The 20,959-nt window shown below is 46.2% G+C and overlaps 1 protein-coding gene across 1 annotated transcript in view; it reads left to right on the forward strand.

Moving 5' to 3' along the window:
- CYP26B1 (cytochrome P450 family 26 subfamily B member 1) overlaps positions 1-18,644 on the forward strand; it is a 101,304-nt gene extending 82,660 nt beyond the window's left edge. Inside the window, exons 5-6 of the mRNA XM_086960106.1 lie at positions 1,200-1,481; positions 14,051-18,644. Of these exons, the coding sequence (XP_086816232.1) occupies positions 1,200-1,481; positions 14,051-14,443 (675 nt within the window). The 3' untranslated portion in view covers positions 14,444-18,644. The remainder of the gene's footprint in view (positions 1-1,199; positions 1,482-14,050) is intronic.
- Positions 18,645-20,959: the final 2,315 nt, after the last annotated feature.

Here is a 20,959-nt window from a genome sequence, read left to right on the forward strand (position 1 = left end):
TGTATATAAGTAGCGTAAAACGGTATGGCGCTAGTGCCGTTATGCTTGTGGAGGTTATTGGTCTTTATATGCTGCTGGGTTTTTAGAGTAGAGATTTTTAGCTAGAGTTGAGTTAGTTGCGATTGCCCGAAATTGTGGATGTCCCAGCATGTCTCAAAGGATTATTGGGAGGGGCGAGTCCAAAAATTAGCAACTACAAATGGTCTAGAGGGGTAACTTATTGACTGTACGATGACATTTTAGGTCATGCCATGGCATTCCTCCTTGACGCAGCATTATTAGCCTGGCAAGTCACTTGCAGCTAGATTCATCAAAGGCCCGTTTTGCGAGTCAGTAATAACGATTATTAAGGAATCGCTATTACAGACGGGTTTCATGCCCAAATCGCAATTTATTTAGCGATTCCTACAGCTTCCTTATTTGCGATTAGCTAATTGCTAATCGCAAATAAGGAATAACTCCCCATTCATTCCTATGGGCCTAAAGGCCCATAGGAATGAATGGGAAGACACATCAATGTGCGAATCGCTATTAGCGATTCGCATTTTGAAATTGCAATTTCAAAGGTGCAGGGGTATCCAAAGGACACCCTGTAGCACCCCTGAAATGTAATCTACATTGGTGTTGCGCACACACATGTCCAAAGGACATGTGTGTGTGTAACATGCAACTTAGAAAAATGCATTTAAATGCATTTTTCTAAGTTTTCGCTATTTACCACGAGGTTTGACCTCGCGGTAAATAGCGGCCCAAAATTGCGATTTCGCAATTTTAAAATGGTTCATGAATTGCATTTAAGGAATCTCAAATAAAGATTCCTTAAATGCAATTCCTCGCAAATGTGCAAATTCTTTAATAGCGATTTTTGCATTTGGGATGATGAATCCCAAATGCAAAAATTGTGCTTGCAAAGGGCCAGATTCTCAGAATCTGGCCCTTTGCGAGCCGATGTTCGTTTCATGAATCTGGCCATGATTTCTTCTTTTCATTTCCCTTATTTGCTTCAGACTCGGTCACACATCTGCACAGCTGTGCACACTTCTTTTAAGAGCTATCTTTTTCATTAGACTTTCACTACTCGTAAAGTTTCTGAAACCTTACCTTTTCTTAAAATCCTTTCTATCTTTTTTTACTCAAATAAAATCCTACCTTGTGCATCCTCTTCTCACGTCTTCTTTTTCTTCTCTCCTGCCTTTTAGGATGGCACCCTAGAGATGATTTTTGCTGCCTATGCTACAACAGCCAGCACCAGCACCTCCCTCATCATGCAGTTCCTGAAGCACCCGGCCGTCCTGGAGAAGCTGCGGGAGGAGCTCAGGAGCAACGGTATCCTGCACAACGGCTGCATCTGCGATGGGGCATTTCGGGTGGATACCATCAGCAGCCTTCACTACCTGGACTGTGTAATCAAGGAAGTTCTGCGTCTCTTCAGCCCGGTGTCTGGAGGCTACAGAACGGTCCTGCAGACCTTCGAGCTTGATGTGAGTACCCACAACAATGAAGAGTTCGCTTTGGGTCTCTTGAAGCACACTACACATTCAAAGGGGCATCCAGTCACTAAAGACCCCATAGGTCTTGACACACTTGCTGTACCAAACTGGTGGACATTCTAGAATCTTTGATCACAGTGGCTCTCCAAAACCACTTATGCATCACCCAACACAGGGACATTCTGGAACGGTGATTCTTGCAGCTTACTATTTAGTATAGGGTATTGTGTGTGTTATTATTTTTACCAGCAGAACCCCTTAACTCTATATTGAAATCCTAACCCAATGAAGGGGTCAAGCATCTCTTCAGTATTTTAATTTTCTATTTATGTGTTTTGTGATGATATTAGCTGGTGAACCTAGCGACAGAGTAATGGAGTTCTTAACTAGACTGTTATTCAAAGGGAAGACTAACAAGGGTGGAGGGAGGTATTGTCTCTTTAGTGGGTTGGGTCCCTTGTGGATAAGTTATTAATTGCAGAGATTTCATGAAGAAGGTCTACACACAGACATCAATCAATCAATCAGTGACACTTGTAGAGCGCGCTACATACCCGTAGGGTCTCAAGGCGCGGGGGGGGGGGGTGCCGCTACTGCTCGAACAGCCAGGTCTTCAGCTTCTTCCTGAAGGAGAGGTGGTCTTGGGTCAGGCGCAGGTCGGTCGGTCGGGAGTTCCAGGTCTTGGCGGCCAGGTAGGAGAAGGACCTTCCTCCTGTAGTCGCTCTTCGGATGCGGGGGACGGCGGCGAGGGCGTGGTTGGCTGATCGGAGGTGGCGTTTGGGTGCGTAGAAGTTGATCCGGCTGTTGAGGTAGCTCGGGCCTTGGTCGTGTAGGGCTTTGTGTGCGTGGGTGAGGAGGCGGAAGGTGATTCTTTTGTTGACGGGGAGCCAGTGAAGGTCTCTCAGATGTCCGGTGATGTGGCTGGTTCGTGGGATGTCGAGGATGAGTCTGGCTGAGGCGTTCTGGATCCGCTGGAGTCTCTTCTGGAGCTTGGCGGTGGTACCGGCGTAGAGGGCGTTGCCGTAGTCCAGTCGGCTGGTGACGAGGGCCTGGGTGACGGTCTTCCTGGTCTCGGTGGGGATCCACCGGAAAATCTTCCGTAGCATGCGTAGGATGTTGAAGCACGCCGAGGAGACGTTGTTGACTTGTCTGGTCATGGAGAGGGAGGAGTCCAGGATGAAGCCCAGGTTGCGTGCATGGTCTGTCGGTTTGGGTGCGGTGCCCAGGGCGGGGGGCCACCAGGAGTCGTCCCAGGCGGAGGGGGAAGAGCCCAGGATGAGGACCTCCGTCTTGTCCGAGTTCAGTTTTAGGCGGCTGGTCGTCATCCACTCGGCTACCTCTCTCATTCCTTCGTGCAGGTTGGCTCTGGCGGAGGCGGGGTCGTTGGTCAGGGAGAGGATCAGCTGGGTGTCGTCGGCGTAGGAGATTATGCTGAGGTTGTGTTTGCGTACGATGGCCGCGAGGGGGCTCATGTAGACGTTGAAGAGAGTGGGGCTCAGAGATGATCCTTGAGGGACGCCGCAGATGACTTCGGAGGCCTCTGACTTGTACGGTGGTAGGCGGACTCTCTGTGTTCTTCCGTCGAGGAAGGAGATGATCCATTCAAGCGCCTTGTCCTGGATTCCGATGTTGCTGAGGCGCTGTACTAGGGTGCGGTTGCAGACCGTGTCGAAGGCCGCGGAGAGGTCTAGGAGGATGAGGGCTGCTGTTTCTCCATTGTCCATCAGGGCTCGGATGTCATTAGTGGCGGCGATGAGGGCGGTCTCGGTGCTGTGATTGGCTCGGAAGCCGGACTGTGAGGGGTCGAGGGATCCGTTCGTCTCGAGGAAGGCGGCCATCTGCTTGTTGACGGTCTTCTCGATGACTTTGGCTGGAAACGGGAGGAGCGAGATGGGGCGGTAGTTCTTGAGTTCGGTGGGGTCCGCTGTTGGTTTCTTGAGTAGAGCGCTGAGTTCGGCGTGTTTCCAGCTCTCAGGGAAGGTGGCGGTGTCGAAGGATGTGTTGATGATGTCTCGCAGGTGGGGTGCGATGACAGCGTCGGCCTTGTTGAAGACGTGGTGAGGGCAGGGGTCGGTCGGTGATCCGGAGTGGATGGAGTTCATCGTGCGGATGGTGTCTTCAGTGCTGATCGGGGTCCAGGCGTGGAGGGTGGTGGTGGGGGGTGGTTGTTCGGTCATGGTGTGCGTTGGATGGTTGTTGAAGCTGTTGTGTATGTCCGCGATCTTGTTGTGGAAGTATGAAGCGAGGGAGTTGCAGAGGTCTTGCGATGGGGTGATGTCGTTGTTTCCTGCGCTGGGGTTGGAGAGCTCTTTCACGATGTTGAAGAGTTCCTTGCAGTTGTGTGCGTTGTTGTCCAGCCGTTCCTTGAATGCTGTTTTCTTGGCGGCGCGGATCAGCTGGTGGTGCTTCCGGGTGGCAAGCTTGAAGGAGGTCCTGTTGTCCGGTGTAGGTTCCCTTCTCCAGACTTTCTCGAGGGCTCGGCAGTTCTTCTTGGAGCTCTTGAGTTCGTCGGTGAACCAAGGGGCTTTCTTGCTGCCGGGTCTGCTGGGCGGGGTCCTCAGCGGGGCGAGCTCGTCCGCGCAGATGGTGATCCACTTCGTGAGGTTGTCGGCGGCCTGGCTGGGGTCCGCTGAGCTGGCAGGAGGGTGCTGGCTCAGGGAGGTGGCGAGCTGGTCTGCTGTGATCTTGTTCCAGCTTCTGCGGGCGGCCTGTTGCTGGTGGTGGTGGGTCGTCGTTCTCTTGAAGGTGAAGTGGACGCAGCTGTGGTCCGTCCATTGAAGCTCTGTGGCGTGGCTGAAGTCGATGTCTGTGCTGGATGAGAAGACTGCGTCGAGTGTGTGTCCGGCGAGGTGGGTGGGGGTGGACACCAGTTGCTTGAGTCCCAGGTTGGCGAGGTTGTCCAGTAGGGTGGTGGTGTTGCGGTCGTTGTTGTTCTCCAGGTGGAAGTTGAGGTCCCCCAGGAGGATGTAGTCAGAGGAGGGGAGGGCAAGCGGGCTGACGAAGTCGGCGATGTCCTCGCTGAATTGTGTGCGTGGTCCAGGGGGTCGGTAGATCAGGGTGCCTCTGAGGGTGGTGTTCGGGTTGGTGTGGATCTGGAAGTGCAGGTGTTCGGCGGTGGTCAGGGTGTTGTCGGTGCTGGTCGTGAGACGGATGGTGTTCTTGTGGATGATGGCGATGCCTCCTCCCATCTGGTTTGCGTTGCGGTCCCTCCGGACGATCTTGTAGCCCTCTGGGATAGCGATGGCGATGTCGGGCGCTGAGGAGGCGTTCATCCAGGTCTCCGTGAGGAAGGCGACGTCAGGGGCTGTGGCGTCTAGGAAGTTCCAGAGTTCGATGGCGTGTCTATGGACGGAGCGGGTGTTGAGCAGGATGCACTTGAGGTGGGTGCTGCTGGTGTTCGACTTGGCGGGTGCTGGTGCGGGGCAGGTCCGGATGCAGGTGAACTTGCAGGCGTGGCAGCTGAAAGGTCCGTGGGTGCGTCGTGGGGTTGCTTGAAGGCATTCTGGGAGTCGGCCGGAGTTGAGAGCGATGAGGGTGGCGGCGGAGTACGTCAGGCGGGTCGGTCGGGGTCTTCGGGGGCCAGGGGTCCTGGCGCTGGTCGCGATCCGGTCGCGGACGGGCGCAGACGGGCTTACCTTTGGCGCGCCTTCGGCGCACAATCGGCGCGCCCGCTGCGCGTGACCGCTGCGCGTTCGCACGGTTGCCATATAAAGGCGAAGTAGCAGAATGAAAAAAGGGGCGGGGCCTGCGGTGGTGGCGGGAAGCGGGGAGGGAAGACGGAGGGCGGCGAGGGTAGGCGGGCAAACAGGAAGGACAAGCTGAGAAAAGTGCAGAAATACAGAAAACAGAGGAAAAAAACGCTAACACGGGCAGGGAAGCAAGGAGACAAATTAGCAAGCACAAATGACGGGCAAAAACAAAACAAAACAAACGACAACGGAGTCGGCCGGCAGCGAGGCAGGCAGCGAGGCAGACACAAGGCTGAGGGGCACACGCAGCAGCTGGTGGCCGTGCGGCGCAGGGGTGTCCCACATGCCTGTGCATTTGCAACTAAGGTGCTGGCATCATCTTCTTCATACTTTGAGACTGGTTTCCTTTGACTACAAGTTGCAAACAGTGAAAAGGGTGAGATTGGCAGGTTAAGTGCTACTGTGTAAATAATATGCGCCAATGGTTACTTCTGCTGCAGAAACAAAAAACTCAAGTTCAGATTCTCAATTCTCTACTGTTTTCTGATCTAATTCTGAGTGATGGACTCAAGAAGGCTTGTCGCCTCAGTACAGTACTGTTGATCACAAGTATTTTTTGTGAACAGATCAGCCTGGCAGGGAACGACACCCAATGGAATAAGTGAATTCGATCACACTGGACTTATTAAGGAGGAAGGGAATGCAGGCAGCTGCTTTCTTTCAAATACTTCTATTTATTTGTTTTATTTACATCTTGAGGATTTCTGGGACTGTGACTTGTATTGCTGGTTCATTTTCACCAAACTAAATGTGTCCTGGATAGACCAAGATTAAACCTGCATGGAACTGCCAGGAATGAGCCAGCCTATTGATAAGCAACACAGGCATGTGCAAGAGCCATGTCAAACACACCTGCGTCGAGAAATGTGAGCTGGTAATGCATCTTGCCAGATATGCAGAAGTTAAAATACTTGTATTATGCTTAATACTGGAGGCAAGTCTCAATGCTTTCAGCTTTCACTCAAGGGATCCGAGTCCTATGAAGAACGTGATCTGTTTGCAATTATTGTATTGCATTGTAATTGCATTTATATAGCGCTTACTACCCCTGACGAGGCGTCAAAGCGCTTTTTTGGCGAATAGCATGCTACCCCGGAACTCATAAAGGATTAGTATTGAATTAGTATAGGGAAATATGAAAGCCGTTTGAGTGGTGGATAGGTTAGTCAGTTATTTGGATTAAGAAGGATAGCGGAGGGATTGAAGATGGAAGAAGGTTTGCATTTATATAGCGCTTGTAACCCCAGATGGCGCGTTGAAGCACTTTTTTGGCGAGTAGCATGCTACTCCGCAACCTATAAAGGATTAATGGTGAATTAGTATAGAAAAATATGAAAGTAATTTGAGTAGTGGATATTAGTTATTTGGATTGAGAAGGATAGCATAGGGATAGAAGAGTGAAAAAGGTTTGCATTTATATAGCGCTTGTTACCCCTGATGGGGTGTTGAAGTGCTTTTTTGGTGAGTAGCACGCTACTCCTCACTGTATGAACCTAGTTTTGACCTCTTGCTGATAGTGAACAAGATCTTTGTCTGAGCTACACATCCTGTGAATTCTTAAAAAATCCCCATATGGGATACTGTTAATAAGATGCTTTGGGTGGAAGCTCGCAGCATGCAATATAGAATTCCCTGCTGTATGTTAGGGAAATGACTAAGATTCCAATTTGCCATTTTCAACATAGACATGCACATCTACGAAATCTGTAGCGTGTTTGTCAATATGTGCGGTAAACTCAAGGTTCAAAGTGTTAACATTAATTCTTTTGACAAAGGCTTCTGCTATGACTTGTGTGCCCCTCCAAATAACAAACACATTGTCTATATAGCACCACCAATTAACCACATGTCTGTCCCAGTCGAAGCAGCAGTGCTCTTCCATGAGGACTCGCTCCTCCCACCAACCAACATGTAAACATGCATAACTGGGGGAGACGAACGGCCCCATGGCGACACCCCTAAGTTGCTGGAATATCTCATTCCCCCCCCAAAAAAAATTGTTGTGAAGGCACCAATTGATCATATTTAACAGCAGTCTGTTATGGTTGAATAATTCAAATGGTCTATTGTTCACATAATATTCAATTTAATTTAATTTAATTTAAAGGAATTTATAAAGCGCACGTATGCCATGCGGCTTCATGGCGCTGGTGATCACTAAAAACAGGAACAGGAGAGCAGGAAGATTTTAGGCTGGGAAAGCTTTCAAGAAGAGATAGGTTTTAAGTGCTTTTCGGAACTCCATGTAGGAGGCAGCTGAGCGTAAGGCCAGCGGGAGGGAATTCCAGAAGGAAGGGGCCAGGACAGAGAATTTCAGGCCCCCATCCGACTCTTCTTGAATCGGGGAACTGTCAGAAGGCACATAGAGGAGGAACGCAGCTCCCTAGTGGGATGGTAAGCTTGAATTGCCGAGGAAATATAGGCAGGCGCCGTTGCCGCTCGGGCTTGAAAGGTGGTGCAACCTAATTCAAATAAAGCCCGCTCCTTGATCGGCAGCCAGTGAAGGGACTTCAGTAAGGGTGAGGAGTGGTGGAATTTGGGCAAATCAACCGGGCCGCCTGGTTCTGGACTGACTGAAGGCGCTGGAGGGCATAGGCGGGAACACCGTTATACACGATGTTCCCATAGTCTAGCCGGGAGAGAACTATCGCCATTAGAATCAGTTTAAGGGCAGGGACAGAAAAAAGCGGGAGATTTTCCGAATAGTTCGGAGCATAAAAAAACAGGAAGACACGACAGAACTAATCTGGGAGTGAAGAGTGAGTTCATGATTGATGGTGATGCCAAGGGTTTTGACAGAGGGGGAGGGTGAAGGGGGGAAACCTAGAGACGGGGGCCAAAAGATGGGGGACCAGGGACTGCCACTACCGCCGGTCAAAACTAACTCAGTTTTATCCGGGTTGAGTTTCGGATGGTTGTGATTCATCCAATCCCGGATAAACAGCATGACCGACTGAAAAGAATGAACACCGGATTGGGAAGGGGAAAGGTTAAAGATCAGCTGGAGGTCATCGGCATAGTTGTACACCGTGACCTCCATCTGTTGCAGAGCAAACACAAGAGGGAGGATGTACAAATTAAATAGTAAGGGAGAAAGGGAGGACCCTTGAGGAACACCACACTGAACTTCTCGCGGGGGAGCTGAAAAATCGGCTAGATGGATAGCCTGAGTGCGGCCATTAAGGAAAGACCTAATCCAGGCCAAAGTCGAGCCCCCCATACCCGCCGCCCTGACACGAGATAGTAAGATGGAGTGATCAACCGTGTCGAAAGGCGGCGGATAGGTCGAGGAGGACGAGGGCCTGGGGAGTGTTGGTGTCTAGTCCTTCCCTAAGCTGGTCCATGACCGAAATGACCACCTTCTCGGTCGAGTGTCGGGGACTGGCAGGAAGCGAGATAGCCGCTGTCCTCCACGAAGGAGCTCAGTGTCTGGGCGACATGAGTCTCAAGGACATCACCCAAAAAAGGGAGGAGCGAGATTGGACGGTAGTTAGCAGGGGAAGAAGGATCAGCCCCTGGTTTTTTCAGAATAGGGATAATGGCGGCTGCCTTGTGGAGAGCAGGCACTGTGCCTTGACATAGGGACTCGTTCAGGAAAGTCAGAGGTGGCAAATAAGAATCAGAGAAAAAATTTTCGCAGGACATAGGCCGGGCAGACGTCGGCTGGGGATCCTGATTTAACGCGGGCCAGGAGGGGAAGGAGAGACTCCTTGGTTAGAGGGGGTATGATGTTAATGGCCGACCTATTAAGCGGGGGCTGGGGATCAGAGAAAGAGGGGGGAGGGGGAGGTATGTTGGATTTAATCAGAGCGACCTTGTCTGTGAAATAGTTATTGAGCGAATCGCACAACAACTGGGAAGGAGGAATTTTAGGAGATGTCCTGTCAGAGGAGGCCAGCTCGCCACTGTGGTGAAGATTTCCCTAGGCTGGCTCTCAGCGGCCAGGATTTTCTCTGAGAAGTAGTCAGTCTTGGCCTGTAAGATGGCGTTTTTATATTCCTTACATACAGTTTTGTAGCGGGCTTTGCAAGAGGGGCAGTAATCAAGCCTCCAGGCGCGCTCCGCTTGGCGCACCTCCAGCTTTTTCGTCTTAAGAAGGGGGAAAACCACTTATTTGCCTCGTGAGCGCGCCTAACAGTGACACGTCTCAGATGAGTACTTGATCGCAAGCTCTCGAGAGCCAACCATTGAGCGTGGCAACTTGGGACAATGAAGGGGCGCCCATTAGGTCAGGGCAGGAAGATGACAACGTCGCGCAAAGGGCGGAAATGTCTACCTTGCTCCAGTTCCTAGCCCAGGAATTTCTCGGGGGGGAAGGGTGTCTTTACCAAGGTACGGTCTAGGTAAAAAGAAATCAAGAAGTGGTCAGACCACACACAAGGATTAGCAATAGGCGTGGTAATAGGGACGTTTAACGTCCAGATTTGGTCCAGAGTGTACCCACGGGAGTGGGTAGGGGAGTGGACGTGGGAAACAAAATTAAGGCTAAGAAGGAGCTGAGAGAAATCTCTTGACGGGGCATCTTCCGCCAGGTCACCAGGCCAGAAGTTGAAGTCCCCTAGAACTAAAACAGCTGTGTTATTGACTACTAGGGTGGCCAATAAGTCCTGAAGGGCAGGAATGAACCCTGGATTGGGTTGGGGGGACGGTAAACTAAGACGTATGTAACCGGGACCTGAAAGGAAGCAGAACATACAACTAGGCAGTCGGCTGTAGGTAATGGAGAGAAAGGAAGAACCTGAAAATGAAGTCCAGTGCCGAAGATCAAAGCCACTCCACCCCCCGTCTTCCCCTCCGGCCGATCGGCACGAATATTCAACCGCCCTCAAACCATCAATGTGATCGATACTCATGCAGAGGGAGGCAATGTCCAAAGTCATCAGAATGTAAGTCCAGATGCTTCCTAAAAAAAATCGCTGGTGTCTCGAATTTAAGAAGGTAGTCATACAACAAACTCTTGAAGGAAAATATCCACATAACGTGAAACTTTATCAAATAGGCCCTTCCTCACTGATATGATTGGTCGGCCCAGAACTGGGGACATGCTTTTGTGTATTTTTGGAATAAAATACAATATTGACAAGACTTCGCATTCATTATGTAAAAAGAGGTACTCTTTAGATATAAGACCCTCATGTTTCCAACTAACAAGATCCTTTTTGAACAACTTGGTGATGGCCTTGACTTGTTACATACATGATTTTTCGTAGCACACCGGATCATTCAAGTGTCAGCTGCCTTTGACAGAATTATTGATACCACTGGTATGAAATGAGTAAGACATGACTAGAAGTCAGGCCGTCGGAGCTTCTGCCATCATGGAATCGAGGACAGTGGCTTGTCAACGAGAATAAAACGAAGGCAAAGGGCCCAGCTTTGCTGTAGACTTTTATGGAGTGTGAGGAAAAGTTCCACAAAGGCAAGCACTTGGCTAAGTTTATCACTTAGGGACATCCAGCTGAAAAACATGACTTTTCCTTTTGTGTATGCTGTGTAGGTGTCTTTATGTAGCTGTAAAAATGCCTTTGGCTCTGCAGAGAGTACACTTTACAGAAAACAGTGGTTCTCCTCCTCAAAGCCGCTGTGCGCAGAGAAGCTACACACTGCTCTACACCTTTTGCAGCATGGAGTTTTGATCCCAATATGCACATAGCATGAACCACACTCCATGGATGGTGTTTGGCATGGCAGGGGTCTAGTACGAAAATGATCTCATTATCCAGAGGAAAGCTTTCTGCCGGGAAGTAAAAAACTCTTAGCAAACTAAGTTATGGCCAAAAATCAGAAACTTAACAAAACTTTTTGATGAGAAAGACAAACTTTCTCCAGGAAAGGTCTTGGAATCCCATGTCTGCAGGCCTCTGAAATAACCTAGATAGAGCTTTGGCAGTCACTCCTGCATCAGCGCTTGGAGCCAGCGAATGGGATGGTTCCAAGCAGTATAGAAATAGAGGACGTTTGACCTAGCTTGACGCATCTGCTAATGATTTCCAAGTGAAAAATATCTGAAACAAGAACTGGATGCAAAAATAGAAATATTCTATGAATACTAAGAAGAATAAGAAAGAATCGCTGGAAATCTTAGCAGATGCGGAGAACAAAATATGTGAAGGGACATCAGTTAAGAGTGCTAAATCGCTGCAGTTAAGAGCGCTAAATCGCTGTGACTCCTTCTGGCCTTCAATCCATACAGTGCTTAATTTGTAAAAAAATTAGCGCGGGCCCTCAGTTTTTCACAGAAGCCTGCGGCCAGCATCACCATTGGTCTGCATGGCGAGTAATAAGACTGCGTAGTCTTGATTCCATCTCATGCCTCTTTCATCTGCCACCAGAAACTCCCTGCCCCTTTAACTTACTTTTGCAGTTTCTTTTTCATCCCTGCTTTCTCTCATAGAAACAGTGTTTCTATCTTTCCAATCCTCTTTTCTCTTTGTTTTTTTCTCTCACTTGCCCTGGATCAAAGAAATTGTTAAATTAAAAAAGGTGCCTGTCCCCAAAATGAGAGCCGATGAACCCCTCCCGCAGCCACCAGCTCAAATTAAGCACAGAGTACATGCTGCTTCTCGGTACATAAGTTAGGTCCTAAAGTCCTGAGGTCAATGCCATTAATGACAATGCTGCCTTTTCAATTCCTGCTTCCCAGCCATCCGCTCTTAATATCACACTCACTCGGCCTTTCTTATCCCCCTTTCTTTCTTTAGGAGTCAATGTTCTGTCTGAGTATTTTTATTATAAATTTGGATGCACCACAAAACATTCTTTGGAAGACAATCTTCTGTAGAATAAGGTCCAGAAGTCAAATGGTGGCCCATCAAGAGCCAAGCTAAAATAACTTTGGCTAATTGACATCTCTGCGTGGAGTTCCCAAAACCTAATGATGTGGCTGAAGCAAGCATACTTGGCTGCTTGTATATTGGCGAGAAATCTTCTTTTGTATTCCCACATGCCTCCTCAAGCTTATCCAACTCCAGAAGTGAGATCCAAAGCCCATTCCAGCGACAGAGATCCAGCCAGGCCGTCAAGGCTGCCATCTTGGCGGGGGAGCTGGAAGAGCCGAGGTTTGGCTCCATGCACCTCAGTGTCGGCAGTCGAGTTTGGATGAGAGGGTGGTCTGAGGCTTGGCAGAATGCAGCGGTTTTGTGCAGCTTCTGATTTTTTATCCCTGTCGTATGTTGATTGCTGGCAGCAGTGAAAACGGAGACTCACTCGTGAGTCAGCCTCCTTGCAGTTGCTCTTAATGAGGGCCTGTTAACTAGCTATCTTTCCGTCTATCAAAGCTCAGTAACTAGACTACACAACGAAAACGCCTTATAAAACTTCATTTAAAGGGAGGTTATTGTTTTGAATTTAAAACCTGCAAAGCAATGGCTTCCCCAGTTATGGATAGGTACGTAACCATTAGTAATTTCCCTCCTTATGTGCTACTCCTCATCTGAAACATGGTATCGTAATTAATATAATCAATTATCAATTTTATTGTTGATGTCATCATGTATGACTTCAGCAATGGCATTGTCTATGACATCACAGAAGTCTATGACATCACAGAAGATGCAACTAGCCATGTGACAGCACAGAAGCTGCAAACACATGTACTATTACTAAAACGTATGTCCGTTTTCACAGAATGGTTCAACAACCATAACATGTCCAATTGGAGAAAAGAATCTCAGTCGCTCATAATGAAATTTTACAATGAAATGTCATTACTAGTTGATAAAATCAATTGATGAGACAGCCCTAAAACAAACTTACATTTTGCCTCTCATTTTTTCAAAAAAAGTTTTGCATATTTAAATTAAATCAACCCCGGCAATTAAGGTGGATTAACTTCTGTTTTCTGGTGAAATTTCAGTGTAAACCCAGCCAGAGATGTTTGCCACGTGCCAGAGCAAACATGACTATGGGAGTTTGGATGGAGTATTCAACTTTTTGGATCACAATATATGTGAAGAATCTGCCATAAATGTTCCTCAATCAATTTAAGATGCATATATACTGTTTTGGAAGTTGTTTGAAGATTAATCGATCTGGACCAAAGTGATTAGAGATAAAAAAAAAAGTGCCCTCTTTCTCTCTGTGAAGTTGTGAGCTAACTCTACTTATAGTGTCAAAATTGCTATCTCTGTTATACCAACCATCTAGACCTTCATCCATCCATTCATTCTCTCCTCTCTTCTTTCTTACTTGCATCTTTCTCAAAACCTAATGCTGTGGCTGCTTTCCAATTCGGCCTGAGTGTCATATATTTCTGGCATTCCGTTATTATTATCAAGGGCACACATGTATTTGTTTTATTTACATCTTTTATAAAGGGAACATACAGCTGTAAAAGTTTTTCTTGTCGCTTTGATGGTCAGGGATATGGTATCAAAAAGACTGCATTAAGGTCGCACTATCACTAAGCTTTGGAAAGGATCCAGGTTTTTGGCTAATACCGAAGGGGAGCAACTCTGATGTTGAAACGATATTCAGTTAGAGCGACCAGAAAGGAAATGACCATGGCAAAAAAAAAAAATATTCTGTTTTCAAACGTACTCTTTTTCAAGTCCAGCACTTCAATTTCTTGTTACTAATATATCTAGTAGTTGTTGGGGGGGGGAGGGGAGGGGTGGAAACATGTAAATCCATTAAATCTGAGTTTACAGGTTGTGCTAGATTGAGTTTATACTTCACTAGGATGTCCAGAAGATGCCCAGAAGAAAGTAAGCAAGCGTGAGCTACCTGTAGTAGGCAATGGCAATCAAAGTATGGGTTTCAAAATCATTGTGTCGCACGCACGGACTAAAAATTTCTTGTTTTTCTTTGCAGGGGTTCCAGATCCCCAAGGGATGGAGTGTACTATACAGTATACGCGACACCCATGACACTGCTCCGGTTTTCAAGGATGTGGACGTTTTTGACCCCGACCGATTTGGCATAGACCGCACTGAAGACAAGGACGGCAGGTTCCACTACCTTCCGTTTGGTGGTGGCATACGGTCCTGTCTTGGAAAAAACCTAGCCAAGCTTTTCCTTAAGGCCTTAGCCATTGAACTGGCCAGCACCAGCCGATTTGAGCTGGCTACACGGACCTTTCCACGTGTTATGCCGGTGCCCGTGGTCCATCCTGTTGATGGACTCAAGGTCAAATTCTTTGGACTGGATTCCAACCAGAACGAAATCATAACTGAAACAGAAACCATGTTGGGCGCCACCGTTTAACCACCAACTCAAGGATCCGTTTTTTCCTACTCTTGCCAGGAGATAATAATACAAAGTAAAAATACAAACCAAGTACAGAAACCAACAGAGAAACAAAACCACAGCTTCAGCAGAACAGCTTCTTCAGAACAATATCATAGCAAAATATTCTTTAATGTCTAAAGGTTTTACAAAGCTGCCAAAAATGTTGTGGAAACAAGTGATTTCTGTGCATAAACAAAAGGCTAAATGATTTTTGTTTAGTTCTCTCCAAAATGGACTCGGGATTGGCAGCAATCTGCTCCACATGAACGAACAGAAAGTCATCCAGAGTGGACTGAGCAATACAGTTGTAGGCTGGAAGGTGGACTACTCGGGCCTCTAAGCTGAATGTTTTGGTCCCGGCTCTAACATAACCCTCCCTTATTACAGTGTTAACACATGATATTGGACAGTGCTTGTTATTAGACTGAACATGAAATGTCATCGTCACTGCTTGGATTGCCCCTGATTTGTAGAAGCTGACACAGTTGGAGCAGCCCGACTTTTCATGCAAAAGTGCTTGACCTATGTTTGTGATGGGAAATGGTTCCCTTGCCACATAGAAGGGCCAGTCGCGTGTTGCTGTACACATGGACAATCCCAAGTTGTCAAACAGTAGGGCCATAACCAACTTACAATTCATAGGGACAGTTCAAACTTGCTCTGAACTGGGATTACTCAAAGGTGCCAAGCAATAGATGCTGTCTCAACCTGCCATAGTTTATGGTAAACCACAACTTTCATACAGCAGGTTCACAAATAATTTGCAACCCACATTAAGCAATTGGGGCTGCCACAACCTATCAGAAGATTCTGTGACTTTTGAGGTCACAGGGGCAAGCTCAAACTGTCATACAGTAGGCTGTAGCTCATTCCTCTTGATTTCTTGTCATGCGATAGGGAGAGACCCACATTTTCCTTGAGTATGGTAAGAACCAATTTGACATTGTAAAGGGCATTCCCATCTTGTGATGAAATGGAGACATTTTGAGTTCATTATGCGGTAGGGCAGACGCTGACATGTCTTATTTTGATGGGACTAGTTTTGATTTGTTTTAGGGTTGGGCTATATCAATGTAAGCTAAACTGCTCTTTATTACAGTTTTCAGAAACTGGCCACTTAATGGTGGATATATTGTTACATTTCTAGCTATGTCACTACTAACCATGCAGCCACCTTGTCTGATATAGATGACGAATGACACTACAAACTAATAAGGGCGTTCCTTGGAACTACCATCCTGAGAAGTAGAAGGCCGGTGGGGGTTAAGAATGTTACACAAGTCTTTCGTTTGTATGGTATAGGTTACATAGGCTGCTGTAAAAATCGGTTGTGACCTTTTGTTCAGGGTTCTTTCGTCGCTGTAATGTTTGACTGCCGTGTGCTAGGTCATTTAGGACTTGGGATGCATCTGTCCGCTATTTCGAACTACACAATTCTATGTACTTCTTTCTATACTGATCCATATAGTATCACTAGTGGTCCAACACATTATTTATTTCTCGATTGATCAGCACTTCAAGGAGGCCACTAAGACCATGGCAATGCACTTCGACCATTTCATGTAGATAGTCTATGTCCTACAAAATGGTTCATTACTGGTAGTAAATAGAGGGCGTACTAGCCTTGTTCTCCTGGAGCACCACTTCAGTCAAATAAAAACTTAAAATGTAATGCTGCTTTTTTACCAAAAGGTTTTGGCCAGATGTCACATGCCTGGCAACAGATCCTATAATATAGAGAAACGGCTGTAATCCTTAGAACCCTTGCTGTATCCAGATCTGCAGAGGGCGGTGGTCGTCATTGGCAGTGGAATATTTGAAAGTCTTCTTCTGAATTATTAAATGTGAAAAAGTAGAAGCTCTTGGTTAGACCCACACTGCCAGAGGAGGGTTCCTTGGAAGGTTAGGGTCTCATACTCGGGCTGAGATTCTGTGTTCATGCATGATGAAGCTAATCTCATTCCCAAATCAGAGCAAGAGTTGGAACACAATACTACAGTTGCTGGTACCAGCTATGTTTTTTGCAGATCCCGACACTTCAGAGAATTGATTCTTACAGTAGGCTTTATCGAAGGCTCTGTAGTAAAAAGCTTAGTTCCATTTACCTTCCTTTCTCATGCATTGTGCGTTTGGGTGTCTTTCAACCCACTGGCTGATTTCATGGTTGCATAAACAGAGTTTACAGTGGCAGTGGCAGTGGACAGTCGCCACAACTCCAAAATTCAGTGTTTGCTGCACTGAAATTGGGCTTAGCACTATTATCTTTTACTCTTCAGTAAAGGCAGTCATACAGGTTTCCTCCGATTATGTTACATAAAGTGAGTGAAAATAGTTTGCAGCATGAGGAGAGCAAGTGGCAAGCATAATCCAAAAATCTAGTTTTACTGTTAAATACACCATTATTATTTTAAGTTCAGGTATGCTATCTGACTGTACAGTACAGTAGCAGCTCCCGTGAAAGCAGTGCTTGTAGTTTAGCAACACTGTCCAACTGTGCAGGTTCTGCCTTATGTGTGTACAAGTGCATGCAGCCCTGCTGAGAAGTGCAGGCACTGTCCCAGTCAAAGTACAGCAGCCCTGCCTAGAAGTGCAGGTACTGGACCATCCTATGTCTTGTTGAAAAATGAAGGCACTGTCCTATTCAAAGTACAGCAGCCCTGCTGAGAAGTGCAGGCCCTGTCCTATTCAAATACAGCAGCCCTGCTGAGATGTATGCACTGTCCTATTCAAATACAGCAGCCCTGCTGAGAAGTTCATCTTAACAACTCGTATAAGGCATGTCCCAATGATTCTGTGTCACTCCCAAGCCAATGTTAATTATTGTATTTTAAATACCAGTACATGTTGTTAGGCCAACTAAACGCCTTCAGGCTCTGTTTGTGTCAATATAAAACTTTGAACATAAAATACAGTGCTGGTACTGTTCCATTTAATGTAATGTTGAGAAATGCAGTCGCTGCCCAATCACATAGGTCAACACTATTTAAGTGCTGCTACTAGTGTCGGATGAGCGCACACAGCCTTGCTGAGAAATGCAATTACTGCCTCGTGTGTACTAAGACAGCCTTGTCATGATGCACTGGAACTTTCCAGTAGAAACGCGTTAAGTGCTATTATTCAGAGCATGAAATGCGACCTAGAGAAAGGCCTGCTTGTAGCCCAGCACGTGCTTCTTGGGATCCGCCAGCACACATGCGTTTGCATTGGTGCCATTGCTCAAACAGCAAGAACATAGGTGAGAATGCTATTGTCCCATTCATCTCTGTAAATCAGCAACTCTTGGTCATCAAAGCTATTGATGGCTCTGGCACCTACAATGGGCCATCTCCCGGCCTTTTCAGGCACATCCTCGTGTACCATATACCATCAATTGAGGCTACCCAAAGGATGGCTAGCAGATTAGCCCTGGGTCTGAAACTCTGGAGAGAGGCCCTTGGTTTCCTCTCTACACAGGCATAATGTTCAAGTACTCCAATAGTTAAACTGACCCTTACCACTAAGCAGAACTTCTGCTCTTTCAACAAAGTAGAGTTTCGAAATGACCACAAGGCAGGCTGTTCTTTCTGAAGCAGATTTTTGATAAACACACCCATTATGGTGTTTGCTGTCCAGTATTATTTATGTATGTGTACTGCTGCCTCCTGTACATGGCCTTGTATTTGAGCTGCTCTTTTCTGTACATGACCTTGTAAGCAAGCTGCTGTGTGCTCTACGGGGCCCAGTATGCTGAATGCCAGCTGCTCTTTGATCTATGCAGCCCTGTACTTGTGCTGCTATTTTCTCTACGCTGCCCTGTATGCTGGCTGCACTTTGCTATTCACCGCAATGCATAATGTATGCAGATTGCTTGTTGCTGTAAGACCAACCCTCACCCTGGCTTACAATCTTGACCCCACTCTGCCGATAGATGAACCTCTTGACTTAAAAAAATCTTTATTCTGGTCTCAACCTCGACTCCTTTTGACAGTGCCTAGTAGCGATTACGTTTTCAGTGTGAGCTATACAACCGATACATTCGTACTCTGTAACCATGATGTGTTGCTAGGTGAAGTATGCATTAGAAGTAAGTATCTGATGCTGTAGAGCTCTAACTACCACAAACTGCTAGTACAACCCCGTGTTGAGTAATACTCTTCAATCAATCAATCAAAGCATTTATATAGCGCAATACTCACCCGGAGGGTCTCAAGGCGCTAGGGGAGGGGGGGTCCGCTACTGCTCGAACAGCCAGGTCTTGAGCTGCTTCCTGAAGGCAAGGTGGTCCTGGGTCAGGCGGAGGTGGGTCGGGAGGGAGTTCCAAGTCTTGGCGGCCAGGTAGGAGAAGGACCTTCCCCCTGTGGTGGCTCTTCGGATGCGGGGGACGGTGGCGAGGGCGTGGCCGGTCGATCGAAGCTGGCGTGCTTCTGCATTTGACCACAGGATGCACAGATGTTTAAACACTACGACCAAGTTGGCTGAATGATGCTATTTCACCATCAGTAACTCTCGGCTGGATTCAAGATTTTGAAAAGTAAATAGCAACCGCTGGGGTAGTACAGACAGGGACTGTGTAATTACATAATATATCCCTTTGTGTAGTTTACATTTTCTTCAGAAAATAAAATTAACCACACTGTTGGCTTTGTACCCAAAGATAATCCATTTAACTCGTAGAGACCTATCTGCCTGACCATTTATTATTTGACCTAATACGTACAATATACTGAGTGGGCTTTGGGCACATCCCCTTCAACCTTTATCCTTTCTAGACCAGCCATTTTCAGTTATTGACTGGGTACTGTGTCAATCACATCATTCTTAGCTCAGCCAAGTGGAGCATTCCTCTCTCTCTTCTCATACTAGTGACCTTTCATTTCTTACAAGTGTCTGGCTTTAATGTGTAAACACTTTGTGTTTGACAGTACATTAAACCCAGATCTATTGCATTTGCCAATGCTTGTAAATGTGTGTGTTTTATACACACAGCTCAGGGTGCATGCACATTTACAGGCATGGCCTCAAGTTGATGTAGCTGGGATCTTTCACCTGGAGACACAGAATGAAACCCCATCAGTGGCCTGTGGTCTTCCATGGAGCTGCTGCTTTGCTACACTACAGAAGGTGGCTGGATTAGAAGGACTAAGGAGCATATCTCCAGCCATGGAGGCACGGAGACATTTCCTGACACTTCATTTTCTCCTGCTGGCAAAAATGTTACTTGGTGTTTATTTAACTTGGCAAAATAATTAGATCATTTTAAAACTTTAACAAGTGCGATAAGAAAGTATTTTTCTGCTTTAACAATACTTTTTAGAAGTCGCTGTGCATAATAATGATAATGAACGCCTGCGGCTCTTAACTTGTTCATAAGTAAATATTCTATTTCACGTTTTCCTTCAGGGAGGGAATCCATTCCAATCACCAAAAGTTCCCATGTTCCTAGGTAGCTGGCACACATACCATAAAAGTCTCTCTTTAATTCTGTGATCTTTATATCCTGACCTTGTACATAGAGGGATATATTGTTCGCTCATTAGATTTAACAAAGCATTCTATTTCTGGCCCATTGCTACTGATGGCTGCCATAAGAAAAGAGCTAGTAAGACATAGCCTGTGGCAACATCAAGTCTGCGTGCTATAAATATGGGCTGGCTTCAGTGGGTGATGCCTCTTACCTTTTGCAGAGGTAATTTTCTGAGAGTCCCAGTCTTGCATTGCTTTTACTATGGTTGATGATCCTTCATGAATGCCGTTCCTATGACCGTATAACTTGACTTAAAAAAACATAAAAGTTACTGCAATGGATTTGCAGAATAAGCACTTTGAATGTCAGAATTATTCCTAGCACAGTCCTTATGCTGGCTAATTCACTATATAAATATATATATTATTTTATACACAACTGTTGCAGAATTTTAAAAAAATGTCTGTCTTTATAAACTATTATAAGTACTATTTTTGTTATAATTATAAATAGATATTTAGTATACGTTTTTTGCCGTTAAATATTTGTTATTTAGTAAAATATGAATTTCCCTTTATTATTTGTAAACATTGTTCAAATATTAATATGTTTATATCGCAGTCATTGTTAATATTAAGAGAAGCACTTGTGTTTTTGTTGTTTTTATGAATTGGCGCCGTGTGGACGTTTATGTGGGTATGAGCGTGTGTGCTTTATTCCAGTCATGTGGTTTTTAATGTTTGTACATAGTATTATGTGTCTCCCATATTAAAATGAATGTTGTGTGTTTTGTGATCTTAAAATAATCAATGTGGCCATTTTATAGACTTCCATAATAAAAGATTAAAACCTCACAATTTTTCTTCCGAACTTTTTTTACAAATACATCCTTATGTGCCTCTCAAAGAACAGTAGACAGATCAGGTAATCTCTTACTCCTAGCCAATATTTAGGATGCAAACACGCTGCACATTAGCAACCTCTTACTCTCTGTAACCTCGCTCCTAATCCATTGCTCTCTGTAACTTCTCTCCTAATCCCCTACCGCC

This window comes from Lissotriton vulgaris, chromosome 3_1 (genome assembly GCF_964263255.1).
Source record: "Lissotriton vulgaris chromosome 3_1, aLisVul1.2, whole genome shotgun sequence".
Lineage (NCBI taxonomy): Eukaryota > Metazoa > Chordata > Amphibia > Caudata > Salamandridae > Lissotriton > Lissotriton vulgaris.